This window comes from Salvelinus namaycush, chromosome 17 (assembly GCF_016432855.1).
Source record: "Salvelinus namaycush isolate Seneca chromosome 17, SaNama_1.0, whole genome shotgun sequence".
NCBI lineage: Eukaryota > Metazoa > Chordata > Actinopteri > Salmoniformes > Salmonidae > Salvelinus > Salvelinus namaycush.
Genome location: NC_052323.1, coordinates 21,732,010 through 21,756,547, shown reverse-complemented (window position 1 = coordinate 21,756,547; position 24,538 = coordinate 21,732,010). Strand labels below are relative to the sequence as shown.

The 24,538-nt window shown below is 44.1% G+C and overlaps 1 protein-coding gene and 1 long non-coding RNA gene across 2 annotated transcripts; both read left to right on the top strand.

The window, feature by feature from the left end:
• Nucleotides 1–1,389: 1,389 nt before the first annotated feature.
• LOC120062055 lies at nucleotides 1,390–2,781 on the top strand. Its single transcript, XR_005478381.1, has 3 exons — nucleotides 1,390–1,494; nucleotides 1,643–1,727; nucleotides 2,321–2,781. It is a non-coding gene; the product is annotated as an uncharacterized LOC120062055 (long non-coding RNA).
• A 1,866-nt stretch (nucleotides 2,782–4,647) lies between these two features.
• LOC120062054 (transforming growth factor beta-2 proprotein-like) lies at nucleotides 4,648–24,477 on the top strand. Its single transcript, XM_039011861.1, has 7 exons — nucleotides 4,648–5,186; nucleotides 5,374–5,537; nucleotides 14,238–14,370; nucleotides 16,397–16,507; nucleotides 20,530–20,716; nucleotides 20,961–21,114; nucleotides 24,103–24,477. The coding sequence occupies exons 1-7, from the start codon at nucleotides 4,793–4,795 to the stop codon at nucleotides 24,259–24,261; spliced, it is 1,302 nt and encodes a 433-aa protein (XP_038867789.1). The 5' UTR covers nucleotides 4,648–4,792; the 3' UTR covers nucleotides 24,262–24,477.
• The last annotated feature ends 61 nt before the right edge of the window (nucleotides 24,478–24,538 follow it).

Sequence of the window (24,538 nt, the reverse complement as noted above, 5' to 3'; positions counted from 1 at the left end):
AACTGACCTAAGACAGGGAATTTTTACTAGGATTACATGTCAGGAATTGTGAAAAACTGAGTTTAAATGTATTTGGCTAAGGTGTATGTAAACTTCCGACTTCAACTGTACATGTAGGTAGAGTTATTAAAGTGACTATGCATAGACAATAACAGAGTAGCAGCAGTGTAGAGGGGGGGGGGGGTCAATGCAAATAGTCTGAGTAGCCATTGGATTAGCTGTTCAGGCTTGGGGGTAGAAGCTGTTTAGAAGCCTCTTGGACCTAGACTTGGTGCTCCGGTACCGCTTGCCGTGTGGTAGCAGAGAGAACAGTCTATGACTAGGGTGGCTGGAGTCTTTGACAATTTTTAGGGCCTTCCTCTGACCGGTGATGTACTGGGCCGTACGCACTACCCTCTGTAGTGCCTTGCGGTCGGAGACCGACCTGTTGCCATACCAGGCAGTGATGCAACCCGTCAGGATGCTCTCGATGCTGCAGCTGTAAAACCTTTTGAGGATCTGAGGATCCATGCCAAATCTTTTCAGTCTCCTGAGGGGGAATAGGTTTTGTCGTGCCCTCTTCATGACTGTCTTGATGTGCTTGGACCATGTTAGTTTGTTGATGTGGACGCCAAGGAACTTGACGCTCTCAAACTGCTCCACTACAGCCCCGTCGATGAGAATGTGGGCTTGCTCGGTCCTCCTTTTCCTGTAGTCCACAAGGGGGCAGTGTTCTGGTCTAGAAGCATGGTTTCCACTGCTCCTACAGTTTTGCTTCAGTACTGCAGTTTAACTGACACGGCCCAGAAAGACCCAGATTTTCATACACTGCCACATAGAGAAGTCAGATTTGAACATTCCAAATAAGACATTGTGCGCAAAACATCCATTGAATAATTCAAATAATTGTCGCTTAGGCTGATTTTTCTCCATCACTTACAGCCGAAGATATTAACATTTTATATCCATCGAATGTCTGCCATGTTTTTGGATGACGTGATGTCATCAGTGCTCGCGATGCTCCCTGTGCACACTGAGTGCTATTGCGTGTGTAATGTTGGTCCGTATAAACCGGGTGCAACCCGGATATAGATGTTCAATGAATTGGCCGTATGCAAACATGAGTAGATCACCTTTTAAACAATGGTCAGACATCTTTGACGCAGTCTCCAGTTATTATTATACCTCAGTGGTGACAGCATGGGCAGCACCATTGAGGCTGTCTCCATTGTAAAGTAGTCAATTTTGTTCTTCACTATTGGCTGATTCCTCCTGATGACCCAGTTGGACATGACTACAACAGGAGGGATTAGCCAATGAAATTGGAAGTCCCACCCAGTTGACTTCATTAAAATGGTGGATGCCCTCAATTGTTTTGTCTATGCTAATACGGCCTTTTGGCCACTAGAGGCCTCTATCATTCTCTATGGTCCCTTCCTGTTTGGTTCCGTTTGCTCTGTTTACTACCGTTTGGTTCTTAAACTGAGTCATTTAAAGCTACTGTATCCAACTTAGGTAGAATAGTTAACTAGTCTTACAGCTATTCTTTGGTCTAACTAATACAGATAGATTTTACCTAAATTCTAAGTCTTGATTCTTGTTCTAGTGATTGTATGGCAATATTACTGTCTTATACTAATTCCTAACTGTGGTCTTTCTCCAGCTGGGTCTTCTCCATGGCTTACCTGGTCACAGACTATGAGAAGAATGAAGACTTCCTGCGTAAAATACACAGGGTTTTGCTGGAGGTGAGGTTCACCATAAATAACCTGATATTGGTCTTCATTACTTGAGTCATAGTTCTATCAACTCCTATTTTGGTGAATAGGATGCATACTGCTTTTATTACTAGGGGAATATGAGGACATCTAGTGGTCAGGTTAGGTAGAGTCCCAGTCACATTCTCTCTGGCTGTTTCATTCTGCTTGATAAATTGTAGGTTGTGTGATTGTAGGTTTCCATTCTTTTCCTATGTAAACACACTGCATTGTGTAACCTATAACCCTATTGTCACTAGGGCTGTGACAATACCAGTATTGCAATATGTTTTCCATGGCAAAAATAAAAACATGAAGCAGACCTAACTCTTTGGTCCTTTAAAAACCTGTTGTATGTAAAATAGTGTGTGCTATAGCTTGGAAATAAATACATGTGACTCTAGATGACGACATAATGATGTTTGTTTCCAACATTAGAGCTGTTTTCCTAAAGAAGTTAAATCTGCTTTGTGTTTTGTTTCCTTGCCATGATACTAACGAGTATCGTCCTGGCCCTAATTGGCACACACACACAGAGAGTAACCACAGATGATGTGAAGTGTATCTGTCTCTCTTCTGTCCAGGTGAAGGTGCTGGAGGGCTGTCTGCAGTGCCCAGAGTCTGGCCGTGAGTTCCCCATCTCCCGGGGGGTCCCCAACATGCTGCTGAATGAGGCATAGAGGAGAGTGGTTGGGGGGGGGTTGGTTACCCCCAACATGGGCTCTTAGATGTACAGAGAGAAATACACCACTTATCCATACGGTAACCCCCCCATTCGCCCTTCTCCACCATCTCACACCAACCATTCATTGTATGGGACTGCTGGCATTAGAAGTGAGGGCAAAAAATGGATTCCTGTTTAAGACTGTATAGGAAGAAATATATGTTGAAGTGGTTATATAGTACAGTACATGGGGCAATGGGATGTGAATACACCGCCGCCCCCAGAAAACCACAGAACGGATCTGAATGCTTCTATGTTGTCCAATATCTGGGAGATGATTTTGTTTAATTTATTAATTTAATAAAAAGTATAATTCCTTGGTTTCCTTGCAACCCTAAAATACTTTCCCTTGTAATTAAGTTACACAGATAAATAAATCCAGGTTCAGACCTCCAATACAGTTAAACATGCATACCGGTAGTATATCCACTCATGAATGAAAGGTAATGTCAAACTGTGATAAATCACCAAACCATGTCCTTGAGTTTGTTTTCGCAGGTCAGGAGAACTGCTGAGAGCTAGATGACGTGGCAATCCATGACTATATTTTGGACTGAGGGAAAGAGAAAAAGCTCCAGCCAGGGATAAGTTGTTTTTGAGGAAGTATTTTTCTACCCACGCATTGCAATACCACAACTAACCACTAGGCCCCTTTGATCCATTCAACCCCAGGTCAGACAGTCAGAAGCACTGGCTGTTGCCAAACAACCCTAGATCCACATAGGCAAAATTTGCTCTGAGCGGCTGTGGGGGGCACACTGTCTGAAGCTTTGGGGCACAGCATTAACGGTCATGTTGAAACAACAAAGTGTTCCCAATCTTCCCATGCAGTGTTATCATTTTTAGAAACCTTGCCAGGAGAGAAAAAAGCCTGCCCGCACGCCTGCCCGCCACAAGCTTTTGGGCTGACTGCGTCTCATTCTCCCTCTCTCTCTCCCTCCATCTCTCCCTCTCTTTATCTATCTCTGTTTCTCTTCTCCCTCTCTCTCTCCCTCCATCTCTCTCTCTCGCTCATACCTATCCCTTCTACTTACTGCAATTACAGCTTTGGAGCCGAAACTATAATAACAGCATAATGGGATGAGGAAGCTGCAATAAAAGCCTCTGCTGACAGATTAACAATCCCGGGCTTCTGAACTGTAATTAACAATGAAACAGGCAAGAAGAGGGAGAGAGAAAGCCCGAGACATGGTGGGACTGGATAACTGGGCTACTCATTTCTTATAACTGAAGGAAAAGATTTCAGTAAGTACTAGGAGTGGGACAAATGGGTTACATTTATGTAGGACACACTTAGGAGACATGTCACAGTTATGGAAATAACTAAAGGGAAGACAAATGAGACCATGTCAGTCAAATATGACAAGCCAAGGAATTAGTAAACTCCATCTATCACTTTTTTGCTTTTCAATAGCGACTGGGTATGAAACGGTGGTTTGATATGTTTGAACAGGATACTTACCTGAGGATAGAAGGGAGGCCTGTGCAAACATTTTTGTGGTGGGGAGAATCTCCAGAAAAATGTCTTTGTGTACGTGTGTGTACTGAATTGATGAGGGAGATGTCCAATAACACACACCCATCACTTTGGTGGCACCCCACCCACTAGCTCTCGCATGTGACCTCTCTCACACACACATTGCATTGCACACTGAAGTTACTGTCCCACAGCTCTGTATTAATATTTTTCTTGCCAAGGAATGAAAGAATGGCATCAGACCTTTTTGCTATAGTGGACGTTTTTCCCTCTATCCATATAAAAAGAATCAAGAGGAGGATTCATTTTCTAAGGATGGGATTGTACCAAAGCTTACCTTAAACTCTATAATATATTTACACTTTTCTGGAGAAGTTGTCTATCGGGAGTGCAAATACCTCTTTCATAGAGGATTTTTATTATATTATAACTTTTATGTAGTGTGAGAATTTGAGTAGCCAACCATGCTGCTTGGTTTACATCTCAACATTTTCTCAAACTTGTATCAGGAATCTCTATAGCATTCAGTTCTTAGACTTTTGAAGGAACACGTATGGACAGTCATTATTTTCTATATGCTCAGAAATGGCTCTCGGAGAAAATGATCAAATAAACACTTTCGAAATAATTGTAACCAACTTTATGCTAATACGCCATAGCCTGAGCTTCTCTATTCTAGCTGTATTTGTTTTATACTATTATTTGCCTATTATTTTTACAAACGTTGGACATTTTCTTTAAAGTGTATTTCTGGGGGTTGATAGACAGTCGCCAGGATAGCAGAGTAACAGGTCCTCATTGCGTATTGGACTGCACCGGACACTACACAGACTGAAAGATTCCTAAAGATTTCATATGGAGCCGAGTGAGCCCCTTCATCCATCTGGCCACCGGACTATGTGGCTTACCCACCTCGCCCTGCTGCTGCTCCGACTGGTGGTGTCCGCCGAGGGGCTCGCCGCCTGCCATTCTTTACGCATGGATGATCAGAAATCCAAGCGCATCGAGGCCGTCCGCGGCCAGATCCTCAGCAAGCTCCGCTACGGGAGCCCACCCGAGCCCCCCGCACCGAGCCCACAGCCCGAGGCCGTACCCGCCGAGGTGATGATACTCTACAACAGCACCAGAGAGCTGTTGGAGGAGCGTGCGCGTCAGTCCGATTCTGCGTGCGACCGAGAGAGCAGCGAGGAGGATTATTATGCAAAAGAGGTTCAGCGCATAGACATGTTTAAGCAGCGCACGGACACAAGTGAGTGGAGTCTTAATCAATATCAACATAATTGAATGGAATTTTTATACATTACTGTTATGCATGCGTTAAGGTCTCCAACTACCTTGCCAAATTGTCAGATACCTCTATTACTGTCGTAACTGTGTGTGTGTGTCACATTATTTAGTATATGTTGCAACTTTATTGATACTCTCCACTTTTGTAGATGCAGTGAACCCTCCAGTCCCCAGCCCGTATTACAGAGTGGTGGGGTTCGATGTGAGTGGTGTGGACAGGAACTCCAGCACCCTGGTCAAAGCTGAGTTCAGAATCTACAGGACACCAAACCCCCAGGCCCACACCTCAGAGCAGAGAGTAGAGATCTATCAGGTACAGGATCAGTGGGGTGTATTCATGGAAGCCAAGGGAAGCCAAAATATTTGACAAAGAAAAAAAGCATTAAATGTATCTTTTGTCTCTCTGTTTCATAAATGTCCTTCAATTTGCAAGAGGCTGAATGTTTCTCATCGGAGAAAACATCTGATGCTGTCTGGTCCAAAGGAGTATGACATTGTTTCCGCTAGTAGCATTAAATGCAAGGGAAGTCAGCTAGCATTTGATCTCCCTTGATAAAAAATATTAAATTATAACCAATCAGCGTTGAGCTAAACGGAGCTCAGCTGTGAATGGTCATGGCACACAAAAAAAGTGTCACGGGAAGCCAGCTTGGATTTGGCTTCAGACCAATAAAATTAGAAGCCAAACATCATTATTGACAGAAAAAAACTTGAATTGTTGCATCTCTTTGTGTTGTCCGGCCCTTTCCTAAATTAGCCACCTATGGACATATGGATTTGGACTTGTGGTTTATATTTAATTATCCGTACTGGCCTACTACACCGGCTCTGACGCTCATCGGATGTAGCAGGGCTTGCAAACTATTACGGATTACAAAGGGAAACCCAGCCTCGAGCTGCCCGGTGACGCGAGTCTACCAGATGAGCTAAATGCCTTCTATGCTCGGTTCGAGGCAAGCAACACTAAACCATGCATGAGATAACCACCTGTTCCGGACGACTGTGTGATCAAGCTCTCTGTATCCGATGTAAGACCTTTAAACAGATCAACATTCACAAGGCCGCAGGGCCAGACGTGTACTCAGAGCATGCGCTGACCAACTGGCATGTGTCTTCACTGACATTTTCAACCTCACCGAATCTGTCATACTTACATGTTTCAAGCAGACCACCATAGTCCCTGTGCCCAAGAACGCCAAGGTAACCTGCCTAAACGACTACCGCTTTGTAGCACTCATGTCTGGTCACAGCTCACATCAACACCATCATCCCAGAAACCCTAGACCCACTCTGATTTTTATACTACCCCAGCAGATCCACAGATGGCACAATCTCCATTGCACTCCACACTGCCCTTTCCCACCTAGATATACGGAACACCTATGTCAGAATGCTGTTCATTGACTACAGCTCAGCATTCAACACCATAGTGCCCCCAAAGCTCATCACTAAGCTAAGGACCCTGGGTCTAAACACCTCACTCTGCATCTGGATCCTGGACTTCCTGATGGGCTGCCACCAGGTAGTAAGGGTAGGTAATAACACATCTGCCACACTGATCCTCAACACGGGGGCCCCTCAGGGGTGCGTGCTCAGTCCCCTCCTGTAATTCCTGTTCACTCACGACTGTGTGGCCACGCATGACTCCAACACCATCATTAAGTTTGCCGACCTCACAAGTGTTTCAGTATGATATGTTAGATAAAGGAATAAAGACAGACACCAATGTCAAGTTCAATAGCCTTGTTAAGCATTGTACAAATCCCTTCACGTGGAGTCTGGGGAACAGTCCGGCTAGTCGAATACCTATCAACTAGACTCCGTAACATCATCCTTTTCAATAGAAAGTGCAAACATAACGGCATGACATTAAGTTCTTAACAGTCAAGTCATAACAATTGAAAAAGCATGACATTTTCTTTTTACTTCAGTTGTCATCTTCCTTTTTAATATTTTTTTAACAGAGGACAAGTTAACAGTCTCTTGCTTACAGAGTAAGCCTGTCCGGTGGCTTGCACAGCCGACCCACCCGTGAGTAAGTATTGGCTCTGACAGGGGTAGGATTAGGGCCACGAGCTGGAGAGCTTGGTGGGGTAGAAGCCTCACCTTCAGTTGGCTCTCAATTCTGCACCCCTTACCCTTAGGCCTGGACTGTGATCCAGCTCATCTAGGTGAGTGTATGGCATGTTCTGGTTTGTCTGCTCTGCTACGCGCAGATCCACCCGATTGCAACGATAGCGGGAGCCACCAACATCCACCAGGTAAGAACGTGGTGCAACTCTCTGTAGGCATGTGCCCAGCCTCCAAAGTCCTGTGTGGTCTCCCGGCAGCGGTTTCATCCTTATCATTTCACCCACCTCCAGCTCTGGTAGGTCTCAAGCAGTCCGGTCGTAGAAGCACTTAGCGAGCTGCTTTCTGTGACGCCAACCATGACGCAGGGCTCAAGTAGCTTGTTAGCTACGGGGATGGTAGTCTTCAGACGTCTGGACAGAAGGCGTTGTGCTGGGCTGCTGTCCATGTTTTCGGTGGGTGTGTTCCTCAACTGTAAGATCGCTTTCCATGGGTCGTTGCTGTCACGCAAGGCCCTGCTTAACAGGTTTTTTAAATCTTGACAGCTGACTCTGCCTTGCCATTTGCTTTTGGGTGTCTTGGAGAGGAGGTCACGTGGTCAAACTCCCATTCTGAGGCGAAACGCTTGAACTGTGCAGTGAATTGTGGGCCATTGTCCGTGATTACCTTGTCAGGCTGACCTTGCCTTGCAAACTGCGCCTTGCAGCGCTTTATGACCGTCTCTGCAGACAAGTCAGGGAGCAGTTAAATTTCCCAAAAGTCAGAGTAGTGATCAACGATGAGACGATATTCAGCCACAGACAAAAGGACTAAGTCCATGCTGACGATTTTCCAGGCCCTTGTGGGCAGTTCGTGTGACATCATGGTTTCCTTTTGCTGTTCATGAGCGTACTCGTTGCATGTGGTACAGTTGCTGACAGTCTTTAATTTCTGCTTGCATGTTTGGCCAGTATAATGTTTCACGAGCCTGGCGGTAGCATGCGTCACCTCCAACGTGACTGGAGTGTATGCGGGTAAGCATCTCTGGACGTAGTGATTTGGGAATAATGACCTTCTGACCTCTGAACAAGATGCCATTTTGCACGCTGATCTCATCTCGAAAGGTCCAGTATTCTCTCACTGTGAAAGGTGTCTCCTCTTTCAGGTATGGCCAACCTGCGAGAGCCATGGACTTCAGTGACTGTAGGTGTTCGTCCTTGTCAGTGTGTTGCCTGATCTGGGCTAGGCGGTGATCTGTGACGTTTAAGTAGTCTGCCTGATTGATCTGTTGAACATCTTGTTGTTCCTGCTGTAGCGAACAGATGGCCTGCCGCTGATAGACAGTGCCTCTGCCTGTACATTGTGCTGTTGCCCTGCTCAGTGTGTCACTGATGTACATCTCTGGACCTGGCTTGTAAATGACCTTCAGGCTGTAGTTTTGCAGAGTCAGGAGCATGCTTTAAAGCCTCTTGGGCGCGTTGAGGAGAGGTTTACTGAATATGGCAATGAGTGGTTTGTGGTCAGTTTCAGCGGTGACCAGCTCTCGACCATATAAGTAGTGATGAAATCGCTGGCAGGAGAAGACGATGCTGAGGCACTATCTCAATTTGGCAATAGTTTTGTTCGGTGGGGGTGAGCGCTCTCGAGGCAAACGCAACGGGCTGGCCTTCCTGCATAAGGCAGCATCCAAGTCCCCTTTGGCTGGAATCGCTCTGGATTGTGACAGTCTTCGTGACGTTGTAGTAGTGCAACACTGGCATGTATGAAGCCAGAGATTTCATCTCCTGCACTGCGGCCTCGTGCTTGGGTAGCCAGTTCCATGGTGTGTCTTTGTCCAGCAACCGGCGCAGAGGCTCACAGACTGCTGATAGGTGTGGCATGAACTTTGCAAGATAGTTTGCAAAACCGATGAGACGCTGTACTCCTTTTGCATCAGACGGGTTTGGCATGTCGAGGATCGCTGTGACCTTGTCTGGGTCCAGCTTCAGGCCTTTTGCTGAGAGAATGTGGCCATGGAAGTGGACGTCTTTCACCTGGAACTGCAGCTTCTTCAGGCCAAGACGAAGCTTAACTGATCGGCAGCGCTCCATCAGTGCCAGGAGCTTCACATCGTGGTCGCGTTCTGCTTCTTCGTCTGTGTCACCACAGCCTACGATCAGGACATCATCGGTGATGGGTTCAATGCCCTTGAGCCCAGCCAGTAACTCGTGCTGCTTGCGTTGGTATACCTCAGGCACCACAGACACCAAACAGGAGCTTGAGCCAGCGTTTCCAACCCCAGGGGGTCCAGAAGGTAGTCATGAAGCTGCTTCCTTTGTCCAGCTTGCATTGAAGGAATGCATCTCGGGCATCCACCAAGGTGAAAATGCTGGCCTTGGGAAGCTTATAGAGGACATCCTCTAGTGTCGGCATGATGTAGTGGGATCGGTTCAGTGCTTGGTTCAGATGCTTTGGGTCGATGCAGACCCTCAGCTTCTCTTTTTTTCACTATGACCATATTGCTGATCCAGTCAGTTGGTTCAGTCACAGATGTCATGTGGTCATCGGCCTCATACTTGTCCAGCTGGGCCTTCACAGCCACTTTCATTGCAATGGGCACATTGCGAGGAGCACACTGGACTGGAGTGATGCTCTCAACCACTTCAAAGTGTACCTCCCAGGCACTGATTCAACGGGCATGTTGACTACATCGTCATATCTGCTGAGTAGTTGTTCTCTGGACAGAGGTCCATGCTGGACACGATCCACAATGTGCAGGTCATTTGGTACAGTGAACTGCATCAGTCCCAAGCGTTCGCATGTAGAGCCTGAGAGGAGAGGATGTTGACTGGTTTTCACAATCTCAAACTTTAGCTTGTGTTTGCATCCCCGAATAACACATTCGGTCTCAAAGGTGCCCATAGAGCTCATTAGCTCTCCTGAGTACAGCTTTAGTCTAGTATCGCTGGGCAATGGATGTGTGTCAGGTGCCAGATTGATTTTGTCTTTGTAGCTCATTACGTTGCATGTAGCACCGGAATCCAGTTGACGTTGTTGCTTGTTGTGTAATCGTAGTGTCACAAACCATTTCTTCCCTCTTGAGTGTACAGCCCCAATGGATTCATGCATGTGAATGTCACTTTCACTGTTCCGCTCTGGACATTGAGTGACATCAACACAGGCAGGGCAGTGCTCTTTGCCACGTGTGTGTGTATTCCCACAGTATTTACATGCTACGGGGCTCTCTGTGTTCACCGTTCGTGGTGAATTACTCTGCCTCGATTGGTTTTGTCTGAATGTCTGCCTAGCAACAGCGTGAACAGTATCAACATTGGAGCGTGGGGTTTCGATTTCCATTGCTCTCATTCTCATGTCAGTGACTTCAGCAGTGCGGCACATTTCGATGTTAAGCCTCTCTCTCTGTGGATTCCGGTGCGTATCTTTATTTGCAATTCCCAGTACTCTTTTTGTCACGAATCAATTCATCTTTCAATCCCCCGTATTCACAAGTAGCGGATTTTTCTCTCAAACGGGTTACAAAGTTGTGTACTGACTCACCCTCTTCCTGTTTGCAGCTTCCGAAAACGAACCGCTCGTAAATTACGTTTCTGGCGGGTTTGAAGTAATTCTCCAATGCATCCAATATAGCCTTTGCATCACACTGTTGTCGTGCTGTGAGGGTGAGATTGTGCCGGTAGATATGCCTGCATTCGCTGCCCATTAAACTCCTCAGAGTTGCCGCTTGTACCTCGTTGGGTTTCTCATGTAGACCGGTCGCAGGCGCATAGTCCTCATTCATCCCTGAAGTTGTCCCAATTAGTATTCCAGTCCCCTGTGAGAACCATGGGATTTGGTGGCGGAATCTTCGCTGCCATAGCAATGGAATAGGAGATTTCTTTGCCTTCAGTCATCGAGGTAGGTAGTGATGCTAGCTAGCCAGCTAACAACGAGTTGATGATCAGTGTTGTGAGTAGGAAACGGCGTGTGTTCGCATATGGAACGTGACTGCGCCTATACTGTACTTAGCTACAAAAATAACAAACGTGTGTTTTCCGAGCCACTTCTGATACCATGTTTCAGTATGATATGTTGGATAAAGGAATAAAGACCGACACCAATGTCAAGTTCAATAGCCTTGTTAAGCATTGTACAAATCCCTACACGTGGAGTCCGGGGAACAGTCCGGCTAGTCGAATACCTATCAACTAGACTCCGTAACAACAAGTGGTAGGCCTGATCACCAACAACGATGAGACAGCCTACAGGGACGAGGTCAGAGACCTGGCAGTGTGGTACCAGGACAACAACCTCTCTGTGTGAGCAAGACAAAAGGAGCTGATCGTGACCTATAGGAAAAGGAGGGCCTACCACGCCCCTATTCACAATCGACAGGGCTGTAGTGGAGTGGGTCAAGGGTTTCAAGTTCCTTGGTGTCCTCATCACCAACAAACTATCATGGTCCAAACACACCAAGACAGTTGTGAAGAGGGCACGACAACACCTTTTCCCCCTCAGGAGACAGAACATTTTTGGCCTGGGTCCCCAGATCCTCAAAAAGTTCTACATCTGCACCATCGAGAGCATCCTGACCGGTTGCATCACTGCATGGCATGGCAACTGCTCGGCATCTGACCATAAGGTGCTGCAGAGGGTAGTGCATACGGACCAGTACATCACTGGAGCCAAGATTCCTGCCATCCAGGACCTCTACATCAGGCGGTGTCAGAGGAAAGCAAAAAAGTTGTCAAAGACTCTAGTCACCCAGGTCATAGACTGTTCTTTCTGCTACTGCATGGCAAGTGGCACCGGAGCACCAAGTCTAGGACCAAAATGCTCCTTAACAGCTTCTACCCCCAAGCCATAAGACTAGTTGTTCAGCAATCAAATGGCCACCCAAACAATCTATATTGACCCCCCCCCCCCCCACTCCAAATTACCTCGACTATCCTGTACCCCCCCACATTGACTCAGTACCGGTACCCCCTGTATATAGCCTCGTTATTGTTGTGTACATTTCTTGTGTTACTTTTTGATTTAATTTTTTTAAACTTGAGTTTATTTAGTAAATATTTTATTTCTTTAACTGCACTGTTGGTTAAGGGCTTGCAAGTAAGCATTTCACCTGTTGTATTCGGCACGTGGCAAATACAATTTTATTTGACTTGTTACCGGTACCCCCTGTCTATTGCCTCGTTATTGTATTACCTTTTTTTAAATATCTTTTTAGTTGTCACTGTATTAGACTAAGATTAAATGATGTTGATGTTGAAATGGTGCCGGAATAGTGGAGGCAGCTCCTGTTTTCTTTGTGACTTGAGGTAACTCTCCGTGGATCTAAATCAGTAGTTGTTTAGTAGTCCGAAAATGTCAAGCATTGCCTTGCTTGACCATGCTGTAGGCCATGTAACTGTTAAAAAAAAATCTGCCACTGTTTTATTGTCTCGGCCTTAGGCCTACAGTGCATTCGGAAAGTATTCAGACCCCCTGACTTTTTTTCACATTGTTATATTACAGCCTTGTTCTAAAATGTATTACATAAAATAAAATCCTCAATCTACAAACAATACCTCATAATGACAATGCAAATAACAGCTTTTTAGAAATGTTTGCGAATTTATTTAATAACTTATTTATGTAAGTATTCAGACCCTTTGCTATGAGACTCCAAATACAGCTCAGGTGCATCCTGTTTCCATTGATCATCCTTGAGATGTTTCTACAACTTGATTGGAGTACACCTGTGGTAAATTCAATTGATTGGACATGATTTGGAAAGGTACACACCTGTCTATATAAGGTCCCACAGTTCACAGTGCATGTCAGAGCAAAAACCAAGCCATGAGGTTGAAGGAATTTTCTGTAGAGCTCCGAGACAGGATTGTGTCAAGGCACAGATCTGGGGAAGGGTACCAAAAAATGTCTGCAGCATTGAAGGTCCCCAAGAACACAGTGGCCTCCATCATTCTTAAATGGAAGAAGTATGGAATCACCATGACTCTTCCTAGAACTGGCCAAACTGAGCAATCGGGGGAGAAAGGCCTTGGTCAGGTAGGTGACGCCACTCCTCAGAAGCCACTCCTCAGTAAAAGGCACATGACAGCCCACTTGGAGTTTGCCAAAAGGCCCCTAAAGAATCTCAGACCATGAGAAACAAGATTCTCTGGTCTGATGAAACCAAGATTGAACTCTTTGGCCTGAATGCCAAGCGGTTGTGGTAGAATCATGCTGTGGGGATGTTTTTCAGCAGCAGGGACTGGGAGACTAGTCAGGATCGAGGGAAAGATGAACGGAGCAAAGTATAGAGAGATCCTTGATGAAAACCTGATCCAGAGCACTCTGGACCTCTGACTGGTGCGAAGGTTCACCTTCCAACAGGACAACGACCCTAAGCACACAGCCAAGACAATGCAGGAGTGGCTTCGGGACAAGTTTCTGAATGTCCTTGAGTGGCCCAGCCAGAGCCCAGGTCTGAATACTTATGTAAATGTTATATTTAGTTTTTTTTCTTTGTAATAAATGTGCAACGTTTTTACTTTCTCATTATGGGTTATTGTGTGTATATGAGGGGGGAAATTATTTAATCAATTTTAGAATAAGGTTGTAACCTAACAATGTGGAAAAAGTCAAGGGGTCTGAATACTTTCCGAATGCACTGTATATATCACGGTTTCAAAGCATATGAAGCAAATAGAGCAAACAATGCAATTGTCAGAACAACATAGGTTGTAATATGGCATTTTTTTCTGGATTGGCTTCCCCAGTGATTTAACCCACTCACCGGTACTGTATGGTATATCATATTACAGTATTACCTGTACCAGGTATTACAATATTACTTTCCTGTACAAAGGGTTACAACATCATATACTTCATGAACCCATGTCAGAATCAATCAATTTGTTGTTACAATATCTCAGAACTTCACTGGTATCACAGTTTGCTGGAGCTGTGAACTGATGCTTCTCTCCGGTTCTCCCTCTGACAGGTGATAAAACCAGAAGAGGCAACAGGTCCCTCGCAGAGATACATCAACTCCAGAACGGTTCGCCCACAGACCAAGGGAGCGTGGCTCTCGGTGGATGTCACAGACACTGTGACGGACTGGCTGGCGCATAGAGGTAAGTTGACAAGCCAATCACACGGCTCTATAACCCTTTATCTACTTAACAGCATTCAAGGTGTCAAACTTAACTTCAAACTTAACATTTGAGGTGTAAATTGAATGAATGTTTCAGATTTTGCTCTACACATGATTTAGAGGTTAATTAAGGCTAGGGGGTGCTGTTGTCACTATTTATGGAAATCGTGTAATTTTTGAAACGGCTTCCTACAAAATTCTTGATCGTACAATATGCATATTATTATTATTATTGGATAGAAAACAGTCTATAGTTTCTATAGGAGTTGAAATTTTGTCTCTAAGTGGAACAGAAGTCATTCTACAGCAATTTCCCTGACATGGAGTCAGATTTCAGAAATGTTGGCCCCTGTTCTGGAGTCAGTTTTAAGGCCAATGTTATTCCTATGAGTATACGGACACTGCTTACGTCTTCCCCTGGATGCCTTTACGTGATGACGATTTGAATGGGGTCGATTGCGCAATCACAGGCACTATAAATAAAAAAACCCTGTAGCTAGGAACTCTTTTCTTGCTGCGTCATGCGCGTGGCGGCCACCGACCCGCACTTGTTCCAAGCATTAGTGTAGGGAGTAATATTACTCTGGTCATGTTTCTACTCGTTATAGGAGTTAAAAACATCATAAGGTAGTTAATTTAAAGCGTTTTATAGCAATTTATATCCGTTTAGTGCGATTTTGGGACATTTATTTCTGAGACGCTGTGAATCTCTGGGCACGCTTCCAGTTCATGCCGAACGCAGTTGGCATTTCCACATGGCAAGAGGACAGCTTTCCACCAAAAGACGATTAGACCCAAGAAAGGATCCTTTGCCCAAGATACTGATGGAAGAACAGCTCAAAGTAGGAACAATTTATTATGATAAATCGTGTTTGTCGAAAAATGTTAGTGGCTTAGGACGCCATCTTTTTTGACGTAGCTTCGCTTGGCGCAAACTGTATTGAAAAGTAAGGATAATTTAAAAAATGTAATTCCGCGATTGTATTAAGAATTAAATTGTCTATCAATCGCTGTCCACCCTATATTTTTTAGTCACGTTTATGAGTATTTATGTATACGACTAGATCACTGTCTAATATGGCACACGGCATTTTCTGACCAGCTCGGCTACTTTTCTCATTGTATAACCACGATTTTGGTGGCTAAATATCCACATTTTCGAACAAACTGTATATGTATGTTGTAATATGATGTTACAGGAGTGTCATCTGAAGAATTCTGAGAAGGTTAGTGAAAAAATTAATATCTTTTGGCGATGTTGACGTTATCGCGCTCTTTGGCTAGAATCAATGCTGGGGTAACGTTTGCATATGTGGTATGCTAATATAACGATTTATTGTGTTTTCGCTGTAAGACACTTAGAAAATCTGAAATATTGTCTGTATTCACAGGATCTGTGTCTTTCGATTAGTGTATGCTGTGTATTTTTACGAAATGTTTTATGATTAGTAATTAGGTAAGACACGTTGCTCTATCTATTTATTCTAGTCGATTTGTGACGGTGGGTGCAATTGTAAACTATGATATCTACCTGAAATATTCACATTTTTCTAACAAAACCTATCCTATACCATAAATATGTTATCAGACTGTCATCTGAGGAGGTTTTTTCTTGGTTAGTGGCTATCAATATCTTAGTTTAGCCGAATTGGTGATAGCTAGTGGTGTTGGTGGACAAAGAAAAAATGGTCTCTTTTGCTAAGGTGTTTACCTAATAGATTTACATAGTGTCTTCCCTGTAAAACATTTTAAAAATCGGACATGTTGGCTGGATTCACACGATCTGTATCTTTCATTAGCTGTATTGGACTTGTTAATGTGTGAAAGTTAAATATTTTAAAAAATATATTTTTTTTGAATTTCGCGCCCTGGCTTTTCAGTGGGGGGGGGGGGGGGTGCCGCTAGCGGCACCCCAGTCCTAGACAGGTTAATACTGTATCTGTTTTCTCCTCTCACCATCTCTGTACCCCTACTCCGTCATCTCATCCTCCATATCACTCTTTCAGAGAGGAACCTGGGTTTGAAGCTGGGTGTTCACTGTCCGTGCTGCACCTTCGTTCCCTCCACCAACAGCATCGTGTTCAATAAGAGCGAGGAGCTGGAGGCGCGCTTCGCTGGTCTGCTTGTTGTAGAACCTGTTTATGTTATGTAAAGAGACACATACCTCTTAATTAATGATTGAACTTCTCAACTCACACACAGCTGTCGTGTCTCTGACTATTATTAAATTATGACATGCTATTTTATCAAATTATTTTATTGATTATTAAATTATTTTATCGATTACTTAACTTAATTGATTACGTGATTGAATTAAACCATGCAACAATTAAACCATTAATAACCTGGGGCACCACGGAAGCATTCATTTAAATAGAGTAGTTATCTCCCGAATCCACTCTCTTAAAGATCTGAAGATCTTTAATATCAATAGCAGTCAATTATTAATCGTCACCTCGATCGTTCTCATTCTGATTGTCGTAGGTACTTGGTTATCTGCACGAACACTAGCTAATAAGTTGTATCAGCAATACACAATTTGGCTTTATTTATTTACTAAATACTCACACAGAATTACACATATATATATATATATATACACACACAGGATAGATCACACATCGGTTACTAATCATGTCATGAAAAGCCCCTAGTGGGCTAACCAGATATGACGGCTGGTTACATAAAGGAAGGGGGTTGGGTATGAATGAAAGAGCGGGAAGACTGAGGGACAAAGGGATTGAATCTATCGGACCTTGAAGCTATGCTACCGTAAATACAGAGTCTTATGCATTCTAATAACCGCCCATTCGGAAAAGAAAAATGCAATATATATATACAGTTGAAGTCGGAAGTTTACATACACTTAGGTTGGAGTCATTAAAACTTGTTTTTCAACCACTCCACAAATTTTTTGTTAGCAAACTATAGTTTTGGCAAGTCTGTTAGGACATCTACTTTGTGCATAACACATGTCATTTTTCCAACAATGGTTTATAGACAGATTATTTCACTGTATCACAATTCCAGTGGGTCAGAAGTTTACATACACTAAGTTGACTGTGCCTTTAAACAGCTTGGAAAAGTCCAGAAAATGTCATGGCTTTAGAAGCTTCTGATAGGCTTATTAACATAATTGGAGTCAATTGGAGGTGTACCTGTGGATATATTTCAAGGCCTACCTTCAAACTCAGTTCCTCTTTGCTTGACATCATGGGAAAATCAAAAGAAATCAGCCAAGACCTCAGAAAAAATTGTAGACCTCCACAAGTCTAGTTCATCCTTGGGAGCAATTTCCAAACACCTGAAGGTACCACGTTCATCTGTACAAACAATAGTACGCAAGTATAAACACCATGGGACCACGCAGCCATCATACTGCTCAGGAAGGAGACGCGTTCTGTCTCCTAGAGATGAGTGTACTTTGGTACGAAAAGTGCAAATCAATCCCAGAACAGCAAAGGACCTTGTGAAGATGCTGGAGGAAACAGGTACAAAGGTATCTATATCCACAGTAAAATGAGTCCTATAATCGACATAACCGGAAAGGCCACTCAGCAAGGAAGAAGCCACTGCTCCAAAACCGCCATAAAAAAGCCAGACTACGGTTTGCAACTGCACATGAGGACAAAGATCGTACTTTTTGGAGAAATGTCCTCTTGTCTGTTGAAACAAAAATATAACTGGCCATAATGACCATCGTTATGTTTGGAGGAGAAAGAGGGACGCTTGCAAGCCGAAGAACACCATCCCAACCGTGAAGCACAGGGGTGGCAGCATCATGTTGTGGGGGTGCTTTGCTGCAGGAGGGACTGGTGCACTTAAATAGATGGCATCACGAGGGAGGAAAATTATGTGGATATATTGAAGCAACATCTCAAGACATCAGTCAGGAAGTTAAAGCTTGGTCGCAAATGGGTCTTCTAAATGGACAATAACCCCAAGCATACTCCCAAAGTTGTGGCAAAATGGCTTAAGGACAACAAAGTCAAGGTATTGGAGTGGCCATCACAAAGCCCTGACCTCAATCCCATAGAAAAGTTGTTGGCAGAACTAAAAAAGCATGTGCGAGCAAGGAGGCCTACAAATGTCACGTTCCTGACCTTATTTGCCTTTGTTTTACTTTGTTTAGTTGGTCAGGACATGAGCTGGGTGGGTAGTCTATGTTATGTGTTTCTATGTTGGGTTAAGCGTGTTGCCTGATATGGTTCTCAATTAGAGGCAGGTGTTTGACGTTTCCTCTGATTGAGAACCATATTAAGGTAGGCTGTTCTCACTGTTTGTTTGTGGGTGATTGTTCCTGTGTCTGTGTCCGTTGCACCACACGGGACTGTTTCGTTTGTTCATTCGTTTGGCTAGTCTTTCCTGTTCGTGCGTTCTTCGTGTCTATATGTAAGTTCTTATGTTCAGGTCAGTCTACGTCGTTGGTTTGTTATTTTGTTAATTATCAAGTGTAGTTCGTGTCAGTGTTCGTCTTGTCAAATAAATTCATTATGTCTACATTCAACGCTGCGTTTTGGTCCGACCCTTACTCCTCCTCCTCATCCGAGGAGGAGGCATTAGACAGCCGTTACAACAAACCTGATATTTATATAAATAATAATTCTCCCTTCTCAGTGTTTGGAAAGCTGGACTGAAAATTGTTTACCAAGTTACCAATTACTTTGCACAATCAGTTACACCAGCTCTGTCAGTAGGAATGGGCCAAAATTCACCCAACTTATTGTGGGTAGCATGTGGAAGGCTACTTGAAATGTTTGACCCAAGTTAAACAATTTAAAGGCAATACACAATTAGTATTTGGTAGCATGTAAACTTCTGACCCACTGGGAATGTGATGAAAGAAATAAAAGCTGAAATAACTATTATTCTGACATTTCACATTCTTAAAATAAAGTGGTGATCCTAACTGACCTAAGACAGGGAATTTTTACTAGGATTAAATGTCAGGAATTGTGATAAACTGAGTTTAAATGTATTTGGCTAAGGTGTATGTAAACTTCTGACTTCAACTGTATATTTACTCTGAGCTGCACTTCGATACATGGGTCAAAGATGGAAGACTGGTTTACCCAGCAGTGATTGCCATTGTCCTTGAAGAATCTTTCTGATCGTAGTGTTGTAGAGCGAATACATTAAAGTACCCTGTCGTTCTTCTGAGATTAGCTGTCCTTTCCTAGGCCACGTGCGTTTACAGCTGCTGTTGATAACTCGACGTCTAGGAGTTTTCACTTCTTCTTTAGTGAATAATCGTTCAAAGTTCATACCAAGTTGCCATAATCAGCTCGCGCTGTATTCTGGCTGGTCTAATCGAAATTCACCATTCCAGCGTGGTGATCATCACCTCCACGTTGAAATTCACCCTTTTAAACGTTTGGACAGCAGTCCTAACATTTCTGGAACTAAATGTTAATTTCATTAGGTTGTAGTTGAAATTAGCCCTTTTAAACGTGTGGACACCAGTCCTCACGTCATCGGGACCTGAGTTGACTTCTGTCAACGGGCTTTTGTACTGGGGGAGAGAAGGGTGTGTTTCATAGTTCTCAACCAATGTCTGTTCACTTGGGCGTGACCACTGAGTGAGCATAGTTTACTTATGAAAACAATTCTTTCATTTAGATGCTAAAATTACATTAACTTTTCACAAATAGTTTCATATTTAAACATTTAAATTGCACAATTCCATGTGAATCTGATAACTAGAATGAGTAGACTTTCCAAGATACAATTTATGTCGTCCTATTATCAGATATAATGTCCCAGACAACAACTGATCCGACATCATATTCTTAAAGTACACTTTCAGCTGGTTGAGAAAGGGAAATATTGTTCCATTCCCCAACCTTTTGATGTTACCATACTCTCTTTATGTTAACAAAGGGCTTTCCAAGAGTCCATTCTGTAGAGTGGAGAGAAAAGGGGGAAAGGTATTTATGGGGGATCATAAACCTCACCCAACAGTGCAACGTCATGACACAGCATTCTGGCTGACAAATGTTCCCATTATGTGTCTCCATGAGATCAATTTTCCCACGCACTGCAAAAAACACCGGCCCTTTCTCTCTCCCTCCCTCCTCCTCTCCCCCCACTTCCTCTCCCTGTCCCTCCTCCATGTCCTACTCCCTCTCTTCCTGCTCAGGTCTGGATGATGAGCTGCTTCAGCAGCAGTTGCGGAAGCCAGGATCAGGGCTGGCTAAGGGCCAGGTAGATTTTAGTACCAAGACCCCCCACCTCATCCTCACCTTGCGGCCCAGCGACAGGGTCGACAACCCAGGCAAGAAGACCCGCAAGAAGAGGGCCACCGCAGACACCACCACCTGCTCCAGGTAGGGTAAGCACCTCAGATCCAGATGTCAAAAACGTAATGTTATCTACGACCATACAAGATACTTAGAGGTTTCTCTTTATTTTGGTCTTTGATATACAGAATTACTACATTTGTTCATAACAATATTACAATCATCAATAATGTTGCAATCAATCTGAGGCTTATAGTCCTGAAACTGATAAAGTGCCTGTGTGGATCAGAATGTGAGAGTGTGTTCTCTCCATGTCTCCTACCTGTTTTAGGAACTCCGACGTGGACTGCTGTCTGCGATCTCTCTACATCGACTTCCGCCGGGACCTGAACTGGAAGTGGATCCACGAGCCGAAGGGCTACAAGGCCAATTTCTGCTCTGGCAGCTGCCCATACCTCTGGAGCGCTGACAACCACTACAACATGGTTAGTTAACCCCCAACCACTACAACATGGTTAGTTAACCCCCAACCACTACAACATGGTTAGTTAACCCCCAACCACTACAACATGGTTAGTTAACCCCCAACCACTACAACATGGTTAGTTAACCCCCAACCACTACAACATGGTTAGTTAACCCCCAACCACTACAACATGGTTAGTTAACCCCCAACCACTACAACATGGTTAGTTAACCCCCAACCACTACAACATGGTTAGTTAACCCCCAACCACTACAACATGGTTAGTTAACCCCCAACCACTACAACATGGTTAGTTAACCCCCAACCACTACAACATGGTTAGTTAACCCCAACCACTACAACATGGTTAGTTAACCCCCAACCACTACAACATGGTTAGTTAACCCCCAACCACTACAACATGGTTAGTTAACCCCCAACCACTACAACATGGTTAGTTAACCCCCAACCACTACAACATGGTTAGTTAACCCCCAACCACTACAACATGGTTAGTTAACCCCCAACCACTACAACATGGTTAGTTAACCCCCAACCACTACAACATGGTTAGTTAACCCCCAACCACTACAACATGGTTAGTTAACCCCCAACCACTACAACATGGTTAGTTAACCCCCAACCACTACAACATGGTTAGTTAACCCCCAACCACTACAACATGGTTAGTTAACCCCCAACCACTACAACATGGTTAGTTAACCCCCAACCACTACAACATGGTTAGTTAACCCCCAACCACTACAACATGGTTAGTTAACCCCCAACCACTACAACATGGTTAGTTAACCCCCAACCACTACAACATGGTTAGTTAACCCCCAACCACTACAACATGGTTAGTTAACCCCCAACCACTACAACATGGTTAGTTAACCCCCAACCACTACAACATGGTTAGTTAACCCCCAACCACTACAACATGGTTAGTTAACCCCCAACCACTACAACATGGTTAGTTAACCCCCAACCACTACAACATGGTTAGTTAACCCCCAACCACTACAACATGGTTAGTTAACCCCCAACCACTACAACATGGTTAGTTAACCCCCAACCACTACAACATGGTTAGTTAACCCCCAACCACTACAACATGGTTAGTTAACCCCCAACCACTACAACATGGTTAGTTAACCCCCAACCACTACAACATGGTTAGTTAACCCCCAACCACTACAACATGGTTAGTTAACCCCCAACCACTACAACATGGTTAGTTAACCCCCAACCACTACAACATGGTTAGTTAACCCCCAACCACTACAACATGGTTAGTTAACCCCCAACCACTACAACATGGTTAGTTAACCCCCAACCACTACAACATGGTTAGTTAACCCCCAACCACTACAACATGGTTAGTTAACCCCCAACCACTACAACATGGTTAGTTAACCCCCAACCACTACAACATGGTTAGTTAACCCCCAACCACTACAACATGGTTAGTTAACCCCCAACCACTACAACATGGTTAGTTAACCCCCAACCACTACAACATGGTTAGTTAACCCCCAACCACTACAACATGGTTAGTTAACCCCCAACCACTACAACATGGTTAGTTAACCCCCAACCACTACAACATGGTTAGTTAACCCCCAACCACTACAACATGGTTAGTTAACCCCCAACCACTACAACATGGTTAGTTAACCCCCAACCACTACAACATGGTTAGTTAACCCCCAACCACTACAACATGGTTAGTTAACCCCCAACCACTACAACATGGTTAGTTAACCCCCAACCACTACAACATGGTTAGTTAACCCCCAACCACTACAACATGGTTAGTTAACCCCCAACCACTACAACATGGTTAGTTAACCCCCAACCACTACAACATGGTTAGTTAACCCCCAACCACTACAACATGGTTAGTTAACCCCCAACCACTACAGTGGCATAAATGTTGTGTCACCTCTGTCACAGTCAGGTCTTATGGCTTTATTACCACACACTCACAGTATGGTTAAAGGAAAACTCCACCCTAAAAAACATTTTGGTATTTGTTTCGTTAGTCCATTGTTTATATAGTCCCAAAATGTTTTGCATGTCGGCAATCAAGTTTAAGATTTATAACTTTCAGAACACAGAAATACAGCTGGTATGATGCAAAACACAGCATCATACTGGCTGTATTTTTCAAGTTAAATACACTATATATACACACACACACGTATGTGGACACCCCTTCAAATGAGTGGATTCGGCTATTTGAGCCGCACCTGTTGCTGACAGATGTATAAAATCGTGCACACAGCCATGCAATCTCCATAGACAAACATTGGCAGTAGAAAGGCCTTACTGAAGAGCTCAACGTGGCACCGTCATAGGATGTCAGCTTTCCAACAAGTCAGTTCATCAAATTTTTGCCCTGCTAGAGCTGCCCCGGTCAACTGTAAGTGCTGTTATTGTGAAGTTGAAACGTCTAGGAGTAACAACGACTCACCTGCGAAGTGGTAGGCCACACAAGCTCACAGAACGGGACTGCCAAGTACTGAAGTGCATAAAAATCGTCTGTCCTCGGTTGCAAACCTCATTACCGAGTTCCAAACTGCCTCTGCAAGCAACGTCAGCACAAGAACTGTTCATCGGGAGCTTCATGAAATGGGTTTCTATGGCCGAGCAGCCACACACAAGCCTAAGATCACCATGCACAATGCCAAGTGTCGGCTGGAGTGGTGTAAAGCTCGCCGCCATTGGATTCTGGAGCAGTGGAAACGCGTTCTCTGGAGTGTTGAATCACGCTTCACCATCTGGCAGTTCGATTGATGAATCTGGCTTTGGCGGATGACAGGAGTTTTTCATGGTTCGGGCTAGGCACCTTAGTTCCAATGAAGGGAAATCTTAACGCTACAGCATACAATGGAAAGGAAACCACTAATTTGTTTAAGCTATTGCTTTAAGTAGTGTTTTCAGTACTTGTCATTGTTTATGTGATATTTCATGTGGTACTTTCTCTTTCCCTCACACACAGATCCTGCCGCTGTATAACAAGCTGAACCCTGAGGCGTCGGCATCTCCGTGCTGCGTACCTCAGGACCTGGAGCCTCTGACCATTGTTTACTTCATGGGCCGAACGCCCAAGGTAGAGCAGCTCTCCAACATGGTGGTCAAGTCCTGCAAGTGCCGCTGATGCAGGAGCCCAGCGGCGGGCCAGGAGGCGGAACTTTGACTAAAACTACAACAAACTACCACTTTCGGTCCTCAAACAAAAAGGACAGACTGACTATCTCTAGATACTCAACCCTTCATTTCACTGACACATTTTACAGTCTGGCACAGATTATTTTTATCTCACACGCATGAAACTCTGAAAATCGTCGTCAGCAATGGGTCTTTTCCCCACTTTCATAAGGTCGAGAATATTGTAAATATTGAATTCCTTAAAAATCTGATATTAAAGTATTTCG

Bases quoted from the DNA above. Each gene is read 5' to 3' on its own strand.
- LOC120062054 (XM_039011861.1), top strand. From the start codon at position 4,793: ATGGAGCCGAGTGAGCCCCTTCATCCATCTGGCCACCGGACTATGTGG. The intron at 5,538-14,237 runs GTACAGGATCAG...TCCCTCTGACAG, and splicing joins AGAGAGTAGAGATCTATCAG to GTGATAAAACCAGAAGAGGC. The intron at 21,115-24,102 runs GTTAGTTAACCC...CCTCACACACAG, and splicing joins CTGACAACCACTACAACATG to ATCCTGCCGCTGTATAACAA.